At 35.8% G+C, this 10,496-nt stretch overlaps 1 protein-coding gene across 1 annotated transcript; it reads right to left on the minus strand.

Moving 5' to 3' along the window:
* Positions 1-1,639: 1,639 nt before the first annotated feature.
* On the minus strand, positions 1,640-10,126 carry tspan31 (tetraspanin 31). The gene is made up of 6 exons (XM_079588265.1): positions 9,620-10,126; positions 6,273-6,440; positions 6,057-6,137; positions 5,812-5,952; positions 4,198-4,308; positions 1,640-3,336 (listed from the first exon to the last, which is right to left on the minus strand). Exons 1-6 carry the CDS (start codon positions 9,680-9,682, stop codon positions 3,262-3,264), a joined length of 639 nt encoding a protein of 212 aa, XP_079444391.1. The 5' UTR covers positions 9,683-10,126; the 3' UTR covers positions 1,640-3,261.
* Positions 10,127-10,496: the final 370 nt, after the last annotated feature.

The raw sequence follows: 10,496 nt of genomic DNA on the forward strand, positions 1-10,496 counted from the left end.
AATGGTTTCAGTTGTGAAAGCCTTTCAGTTGCATTGCATCTTTAGTATCTCGGCCAAATATTGTCCTCTCCTAACAAACCATACATCAATGGAAAGCTTATATATTCAGCTTATATGCTGTATACATCTCAATTTAAAAAAATTGAGCCATGTGATTTGTGGTTTTGTGGTCCAGGGTCACATATATGAGGTTTGTTGCTTTTGCTCTATGTTCCAGTGGGCACCACATGAGGGCAGTGTATTTTTGAGATACAAAGACACTTGCCTTATAAAGCGCCCTTATAAACCACCTTATAATGACTTCACCCATGATGTAAAATCCCGATATAAATCAGCAGACACACAGCAGGAAGTGTGTTGTTGATGCTGAGAGTTGAAGTGGAGTACTACACAAAGAAATCGTTTGTCTCAGAGAGAAACAAGAAGAGCAACAAGAAAACACTTTTACAGCAAACTAACAGTGTTTTGTCTCTCGCTAGGGGAACATTTTGTAGGATAACAACATGGAATATTTTTTCAGGCCCTGTATGAATCATTTTACACACTCATCCTACACAAGTTGCATAATCTATATATAACAGCTTAGTGTAAGTTGTTTGCAAGAAAATAAGCAGCTTAACGCTGAAAACAAAGGAAGTAAGTGATCTCACACAGACTGAGCTGGACAGAAAAAAAAATAGTATTTTTTTGTCATAACGGATTATTAGTTGTGGAAATAAAATGCTGTAACACTAATGCATATAAACTCGATATGAACTGTAAACACCTGCTGTTTTTGTGTGATTTCCAGCTGGGGGGGGGTCAAAGCCAAATACAAATAATAAAATGTCACAATGCACATTAATCTTGTACAATTTAAATAAATGCAAAATAAAACCAGCATATCAACTTTTAAAATGGAGAAGAAACACTTCCCATATTTTTTGCTGTTGACATCAAAGGCTGTGTCCAATCAAACTTAACTTAACTTACATTTCAGCCTTTAAACCAGTATTAAAGAAAATCGATAAGTCAAAGCAATAATGCAGCTTCGCTTTTTAGAAATGCGACTTTGAAAGTATAATATAAACACTATAAGATAAATATAGTCATAATTCATCAACAGAAGATCATAAGAATTCGCTTATTCATTGCTCTGAAACTAAGTTTGTAGAGTGCACAACAGCGCTGGATTTTACTTTGAAACATGCAGTGCTGACCATTAAATCGCCTTTTGTAGTTTAATAATCACATTAAGCCATATTACGATTCTGTCTCTAAATTTAAGATCTCTTGAATTCATAATTAAGACATTTCTTATACCACTTAAGATATTTCAGACTTTAAAAGGGGCTTTTTTTAGAATCTCTCGGGAGCGTAAACTTCACGTCCTTTGGGTTTTCTTCACATAAAAATCTGCTAGGTCTTGTTTTGTTACAAGCAGTTCACGCATCGGCGACAAAGAAGTGATTAATACATGAAAAGTATTATATATAGGCCATTTAAATTTGATCCAACTGAATTTAAGACGTTTAAAGGGCCTTAAATGAAATACAGGTTTGGTATTATGTTGGGTCGTATGCAATGTAAAATCTCGATTTTGGAAGCAAAACCAGTTGAGAAACAACTCATGATGAATGCATGAAGAATTGCACAGGTATTGATCTTAGAATATTTAATTGGAAAAGTCAGTTTCAAAAATACAAGGCAAATCCAGGGGAAAGGGTGCTTACAGCTCACTGAGTCGGGTACTGTGGCCTTCTCACAATGGCAATAAATAACTATTATAGCACAGACATTGATTTCACCTCTTCAAAATCCATCAGTGAAACTCTCATAATACCATGACCAAGTGAAGCAGAACACATTTGAGCTGTGCTGAGTGATGGTTCAGTGTTCCCGTTTTCTCGATCATGCGGGGTGGAAACCATAGTGGTTAAGACTGAGTATTAGCCAATATGTTCCTCTATTAATATGAGTAAGCAAATTAACACAAGAACATATTGGACATATGGAATCAACATATGCACGTGCGCATAAGTCTATTACAAATGATCTATCTATTACAATAACAATGTTCAACATTGCAAAACAAACGCACAACTTAACACTTAGCACAAAACCAGAATTTTTTTTTAAACGCAACAAAAAACGAGAGAGAGATTTGGCAAAACACAAAATAGGAAGGATTTGAATTGAAATGGCACATTATTCAGTTCTAAAATTATGGACCTAGTGCTGTTAGTACTTTTTTTTTTTTTTATAGCTGAAAAGAAGCGATATATGATTGCAAATAAATGGCACGCCGAGATTATTTCAACACAAACATCCACGAAACAATGCACACGATTTTAAAACATTATGTCCTTGAGTAATACTAAGCTTCAAAAGGAAATGGAGAACTTAAAAAGTCCAGTGAGAATAGCGAGACCCCGGCTGAGGCGGTGGGGTCTCCGTGTTTTAAATAAGGATGGAAAAGAAGTGGTGAACGACGACCGTCACTGTAAAGACTATGTACAACAGGAGGGCTGCAGTCCGTCGGCAGGGTAGATCCTCCTATTCGCATGGCTCAGTTACACAAGTTTTCTCACTTTTTAAATATTCACGTTCTACGTCTAATTCCTAAACTAACACCCCATAGGCTGGACAGGTCACCTCATTGAGACGGATTCCATAAAGCATTGCACAAAACACCGGTGTTTATCAGGTCTGCACTCATTCAAGCAGCCCTGGATGCTGTTTTCCTGGGAGATACGCGACAGAATTTCACCCTAACTGATACTAGACATTAATATAGTTTATGTGGGATAACTTTCTGATACTATTTCAGCACTACATACCTGGTTATGTGTCCATACGTGAGCTGACCATGTCACAGGAAACTATTCTGAGGCTATGAACATGCAGACATCGATGGCTTTTACACTGCAGATTTTCGGTTTGCATACACAGGACAGGAAGAGCTCCTCACATCAAGGATGGGGGGGGGAGTGCCAGAACGAGCATCCTATCATACATGATCCCTCCTCCTGCTGGTTTAAATTAGCCCTCTGCAGACCTCGTGTGGAAAATGGGTCAGATCTATCATCAAAATGGATGTGTTTGTATGTGGAGTGTGGTGCGTTGGCTCATGTGTTCTGAACGGGGTGTCGGGGGATCTGCGGTTGTGTTCTGGGTTTAATGCTTGAAATGTCTCTTGGTGCGCTCCACTCTACCTGTGCAAAGGGGAACTGGAATAGCTGGACTACACTAAACGCAGTTTAGGACAGACGGTCTGAGAGACTATAAGAAAGCACTGGGGTTCGCTCTCGGGTCCTTTTGGTTCCTGTAGCGCATGGCCAGCCAAACTCCTAAGATCTGAGGACAAAAGGGGGAAAAATATTATGAATACAGTACTGTAGAATAATATATAGCTATAGTGAGAAAAAGTCAATGTGATAAAATGATTTTGACTAATGCATGACTGGAAGTGACTTATTTATAGATCAGATATATTATAAAAGAGATCAGTGTTTAATGTTCAATGTATATTCAGTAATATATATATATTCTAACATTATTTAAATGTGTGTATATACAGAATGTGTGTATATACAGAATATATATATTCTAACATTATTTAAATGTGTGTATATACAGAATGTGTGTATATACATATAGTATATACAGAATATATATATATATATATATATATATATATATATATATATATATACACACAGTATACACACACACATACATTCAGTAACATGTGTAAGTTTGTGTTAGTATTGTTAACTAAAACTATTAAAAAATTAATTATTAAAAATAAAGAAACAATTTTGTTAATTGTTTGTTATAAAAATAAATATAAAGATAAAAATGTTTAATAATATTTTAGTCAAAATAAAGCTGAAATAAAACAAAACAAATATTAGATAAATAGACGAAACCTTGGCAACTTAAAGTTGAGATACAATTAAATGACATGTACAATAAAATGTGTAATTGATACATTTTATGTATTTTACCCTTCTAATGAAGATGTAGCTAGTACATTTATTTTTTGTATGAAGCCTTACTTATTTATGATCAATAACAATTTATTTCAAGCTTTATTCTCTAACTAACATGCCCAGACCTCGGAAAGACGGGACACAAAAGAAGTCCAGATCTCCAGTTTCCAACTCTTTTTGTGGCATTCACATGCGGCCCACACAGCATGTGATCTGAACTAACCTCTGTGAAGCTGAAAAAGAGGCCGACTCCTCCCAGAATCTTCAGAGCTTCTGATGAATGTTGGAGCATCTTTTCCCCGCAGGTGAGGCAGGATTTCTTCCCTACACATGGCTGCGGGAAAGAAAAGCAGTGTGTTATTCTCTCATTTTTCACATTTGGTTAACTCAACATCCATCATCCAAGGTCATCATCAGATATAAACCGTTCATCTTAGAACAAAATAAACAGTAGTTGGACCCTTTACCTGTTGGGTCAGATCATTCTTCCTGTCTAAAGGCCCGGGTTCACTTCATTTACCGCATTCTGCTCTGCAGTGTTGTGTGTAACGCGTTACAGTAACGTAACTACTGTAAAAAGTAGTGTAACGCGCTACTACTGAAAATTTGGTAACGAAACGTAGTTCCTTTTTCAATTTGGCGCAACGTTACTTTTCCCAGGGACAGATTTGACAGCGACACTGCCTCCTCAGCTGCGCACCTGCGCAATCACGGCAAGCGAGAAGCATCCAGCGCTAACTTTTGAGGGATGGAGGTATTCCCACTACCATTCAGATGCGAAAAAGAGCTCAGTTCAGTACTCGCGCGCTGTATAGCTGTCTATGTATACGGGTGCGCGCTTCGGGTGTGCGCGCACAGAAAACCGTACTACCGCGTCGTCACTCTTTTTCAGATCTATCCATATGTCTGCTCTTCTCTTTCTTCCAGACGTTTACATTTTTGATAGTTTATCATACAGTTTTATGAGACATGCATCAAGCACATGCTAACTCTAGTCACGCCGGGTAGAGCAGCACGTTACGACTCAAATGTGCGAGTCTTCCACGAACGCAGCCGGACATCAGTTCTGACTGGATCTCTTCCCATATCGTCACTAACTAAAATGTCAATAGATTTTCGTGATAGTTTTTGTCATTCAAAACCGGTTTTTATTTAGTTATCGTCTGTGAAAATACGAAATTAACACTGCTAGGCATATGCCTATCTTCATAAATATTTAATTTTTTGATAAATGCCTCCCTTGATAGAGTGAGTCGTGTGTCTGAAAACTAAGCTTATGTCTTCTATATCATTTTGTCCTAGGCTATCAAGACGTGATTCGCACCAGTGTCGCACATTTAGGAACAGATATGCAACATAAAAGTAACACGTAATGTAAAAAGTTACTTTCCATAGGGGGTAACTAAGTAAAGTAACGGATTACTTTTTTAAGAAGTAACGAGTAACAAGCAAACACTATTTTTTAAAAGTAACTTCCCCAACACTGCTGCTCTGTCTTGCGCACGGTCGTGTCCACAGTTTACTCAACCACGGATGAGCGCATTTTTGGGTGAACTCTCTCTTTAAGTATTGTGGTATTCCGCCATGTTTCTCACTGACTCGCACCCAACTCGTAAACATCGGTGATTAAAGAAAATTATGAGCTTCCCACTCGTATATTAACGACATTGTGGTGCATTCAACTCGTAGATACAATCATGACTTGAACGCACCATAAGATCAGATGACATTTTTTGTGTGACTCATGCTCATCGTATCTCCCTTTCTCAAAATCAACTTTATCTATCCAATAAGGTGGTAGAAAGAAAAAAGGAGAAGACAAAGAAGGTATTCTTACAGCTCCACAGAGGCTTAAGTCAGACAAAAAGTCTGTCTGGAGTTGAGTGTTGTTGAACAGGCCACAGCAGTCCAGTTTTTTCTCAAGACTTATTCTTGTATCGTTACTCATTATTCGCCAGGACGAGTGCAGCAGCTTCTCCTGTTTTGGTAATGGGACATGACAAAAACCAGAAATCACGCTCAGTTTCTCAACAAACAATTGCGCAACAACAACGAGTGTGCTTTAAAATGAACGAGGCCCACCTGCTGACCCTGGTTCATGGCCAGGCAAGAACAGGAAACTCCAAACTGGAAGAGGAAGACAATGAAGAGAATGACCATGTACTGTAAAAGAAGCATTTGTGGTCAAGGACTTAACAACATTCGGATGGGAGAACTATTAAAATATAACAATTATAACACCATTTTTATGGGCATAGAACTACAAAAAGCACGCAGTACAAGGTTACTAAAGGATACAAAGAAAAGCATGACTTGGTGATGGTGGACGGCTCCAATGAGCCCCACAATGGAGATCAGTAGCAGAAAGAAGCCCACGGCAATCACGCCGCCAATGATGTGGATGCTGGAGACGATGCCAAAGCCTTTCCCCCATGCTGCCACTACTATCAACAGAAGACCCACCAGCTGAGGATGAAACAAGAGACCATCAGAAACATGTCACAACTGTACAAACCATTATATGGCGGAAATAACGCTATCAACATGAAATGGCAGTCACAACACATTTTACTTCCATAATGTGACATATTATCACTTATTATAGTTGAACAGAATAATTAACGAGAGGAAAAAAAGGGACTTGATTTTATCCATAGAGTTGATTTTTTTTTTTTTTATAAATAAAAAATACAATACAATAAAAATAGTAAGTGTGTTACAATTAACTTGAGTTAATTTATTAATTTTTTTATTTAAATGTAAAATGTTAAGTTAATTTAAAAGGTTAACTTACAATTGATTAATAAAATAAAATAAAACCAGACCAAACAAATAGTACAACCAAATTAAAAAAGTACACTGGCAAGACATCTAAAATAAAATAGGTCCTAAATTCATTTGTTGCTTGCAAAAAATTAATTTGCCAGAAATGATGGCAACTTATCATCAATCTACACCAATGGAAAAATATGCTTTTTGTCCACAGATAGAGTAGTTATGACTACCAGTAGCGACTAACCATTATCATCATGTTAACCAAATGCTAGCTGGGCGTATTCTCCATATGACAGATCGCTGGAGAGGAGGATTTAAAAAAATAAGACGACAAACGTTTTACTCTGTAATGCTCCGATAATGCATTCACAATCAGACCAGTAACAAAGGTCAAAGTTGATTTCATGTTGACTTTAAGTGACGTCTACAGCTGTTAAAACTATCAAGATGACATCTTTATATTGCGTTTCAATTCATGAAAACTACTGCGACAGCAACATGAAACAAGTCAAGTCTACTTCACTTCATTTCTATAAGCTAAACTGTGACTAGTGTCAATCTGCAGTTCAAGGGTTTGACTGGAATCTATATAACCCAAAGCAAAGGGCAGCAGGATAAAGATTGCAGGTCCAGAGAGCAACATATTTACCAAACAGCAGCACATGTGCAGCATATCACGGGCCAAACCCAAAGCCGAACAATGTACACAGTGTACACACACACAGTCCCTCCTTAAATGCCAGCATGAGGGTACGATTATGACATTATGGAGAACATTGTGAACCAAAACCAAGCCAAATACACCATAAAATGGTCTGAGTGATGGCTTCTGGGCAAACAGCAAATTTAATTAATAAAGTGATTTACAGAAGGATTTTCAAACCAGGGTCCACAATGGTATTGTAAGGGAGCCCGTGGAAAACTTAAGAGTAAAACTGTAAAAAATAAATGAACATAAGATTAAATAAATTATTAATTTAAATACGTTAATATTAATAAATATATTAAGTAAAATCTAACAGTACAGTACTATGATTAGAGAAAAATGTAAATGTAACAATGGAAATTATATTCTAAATATTTTCCAAATAATAATACACAATAGACATGCATAATATAGCCTACATTTTTAACAGTATAAATTGGGTCTGCTAGGGAATACTACGGGGTCCATGGGAAAAACTTTGAGATCAAATGTAAACAAATAAATAAAAATAAGTAATTAGTAAAAACGAAAGTAAGAACAAAAGAAATGAGAAAGAACGGAAATCTAAATGATCTAACAGCACAGTATATGTATATTTTTTTTTAAATAATGTAACATAATAGAAATGAAATAGTCAAAATAATATTTTACATGTTTATAATATTAATTTTCACAGTATAAATTGGATCTGCTAGGGAATACTAGGGGTCTGTAGAAAAAAATAGAGATCATATAATGTAACAAAACAAATTAATAAATATAAAAGATTAAACAAAATAAATTAGTAAAACAAACTAAATTAATAAATACATTTAAAGAAAAGAAAGAAATAAGAACAAAAGAAAGAACGAAATGTGAATCATTTATAGTGAGTAGAAATAAAGGTAAATCTAAATAATATTTTGCATGTTTATAATTCATTTTTCCTAGTATAAATTGGGTCTGCTAGGAAAAAAAGAGATAAAATGTAAAACAAATTAATGAATAAATTATAAAATAAATAGTGAAACAAACAAATTATCTAACTATCTAGTCCAAACTTTCACAAGCCAACTTAAGGTTTGTCTCAACTAACTTTTTTATCTAGTTATAAATAATATCTTACACATATTTTTACAATACAATCACATCATTTTTTTCCCAGTATAAATTGGTTCTTTATTCATGAAAATATATAGCTGTCTTTTAAAATTAGGATGGGGGGTCCCTAGCACAAGGATGATCATATTTGGGGCTTTTTGACATCTAAAAGACTAAAAACCCTTGACGTACAGTAACTTGTACCAAACGCAGCCCCTGTGGAGTAACCCAGGGTTAAGTGTCTTTACCTTAAAGGGTTTTAACCTTTGGGTTACTAGCACAGATCTTGAACCACTACACCATCCAAAGTCATTAGCACTTCTCATTTACAGCTCTGGCTGAATGCAAAGTCCTTTATTTTTGGCTGAGTGTGAGTGTGACTGTGCCACTGTGATCTTAACCCAGTATTGTCATCACATGTGAGTCAGAGGCATTATAGATTCGTGATCGGTGACTCAGTACTGTGTGTATCATATTAAGCAATGAATATTAACTCAACAAAATCTGAAATGACATTTGAGTTTTGACATATACATGCATGAAGCTGTCAGACCAAAGTCTTTCAGAGCAATCAGGCTAATAATCAGTCGTGAAATAGACATAATTACACAAATATGTATATAACGTAACTTAAAAATACAAAAGTAAACAAAACGAGTTAATGAAAAACATTACACAAACAAACATGGGGACGATTATGCAACACTGAATGGATGGCGAAACATCATAATGAGATTCTACAAATAACAAACTACAAAAAAATCTTAATATTAACACATCAGAACGATGTTTACTTTCACTAATATAACAGCAAAACAAGAATATTTTATTCCACTAGTAAAGCCTATGACGATAAGCAACGTTAGCTAGCTGATTCATCTAACGTTACTGTTAGCAATAAATAAAAGACCTCACCAACGACCAAGCAATAATAGAGACCAAGAGAGTAAAAATTAAGGAAAAAAAGCCCATAACACGCCTTATATCCAGTATAAATGTAGAACTAAATGTTAAGATTTTGTGCAGGATTAGCCGTTGCTAACAGGCTAGCTGAGCTATATATATTCATGTGCGTGCGACTCACCATATAAACTACATTTAGCGAACACAGGGCGTTTTTCGAGCACGTAAATCCTCCGCAAACCATGTTGAATCTTCAGGCATTTACCGGTGAGATGAAATGATTTGCTGCTGATGTTGATTTCGCTGATGTGAGTATGCTATAAACTGCTCTTCTTCTCTTGTGGTGGTGGTGAGCAGTAGCGATCGTGAACGAATCGTTCACTTCAGCCGAATGTTCTTGATGAATCAATTAAACCAGTTCACAAAAACCGACTGAACTGAATCATTCGCGGTACCAAACGCGAATCAGCGACTGAATGAATCTTGTTTAATGCTAATGCAAATTATTTTTTGGTTATAATAATAAATAACTATGTTTCATGAGATGAATCACGGCTGCAACAAACTGAACTAAGACACATGAATTCACAATAGATAGCCAGCCTTGTTAATGAACCTCAAGTAAATCGTAAAAAAACAAAAAACATAAACGATTTTGGATAATGACATAAATGAATCACTGAATCGTTTTTAATCGATTCTTTGAAATGACTTTTCAAAAGAACTGATTCGCGGAATCGGTTCCCATCACCTGGGCTGAGCTAGCCGGTGACGTCAACCGGAGCCGCAGACCCTCTAGCGGCAGAACTTTCACTCATGTGCTTTGTTTGTAGGAATTTCCTAAGCATACAATTTAAACATAATTTTTTTTGAAATAAAACCTGCTATATTAAGATTTTTACAAATAACAGCCAGAGTGTAAAAGAACCTCAAAATCTTTCTTCCCTTTCTAATCGTTTTAAATTAAGGAAGTGTCTAACGTGTAATTGTCATTAAATATCAATGTTTATATCGCACAATTAAGATATTAAATAAATTATTAATTTAATTATTAGCAC

The sequence above is a fragment of the Phoxinus phoxinus genome (genome assembly GCF_949152265.1).
Source record: "Phoxinus phoxinus genome assembly, chromosome: 18".
NCBI classification, from domain to species: domain Eukaryota; kingdom Metazoa; phylum Chordata; class Actinopteri; order Cypriniformes; family Leuciscidae; genus Phoxinus; species Phoxinus phoxinus.

What these genes read in the sequence shown, in the direction of transcription:
- tspan31 (XM_079588265.1), bottom strand. Translation starts at nt 9,682, where the DNA reads ATGGTTTGCGGAGGATTTACGTGCTCGAAAAACGCCCTGTGTTCGCTA. An exon ending in CGCTAAATGTAGTTTATATG is followed by an intron (nt 6,441 to 9,619) that starts GTGAGTCGCACG and finishes TTTCATCCTCAG; the next exon opens with CTGGTGGGTCTTCTGTTGAT. An exon ending in ACTTAAGCCTCTGTGGAGCT is followed by an intron (nt 4,309 to 5,811) that starts GTAAGAATACCT and finishes TCTTTCCCGCAG; the next exon opens with CCATGTGTAGGGAAGAAATC.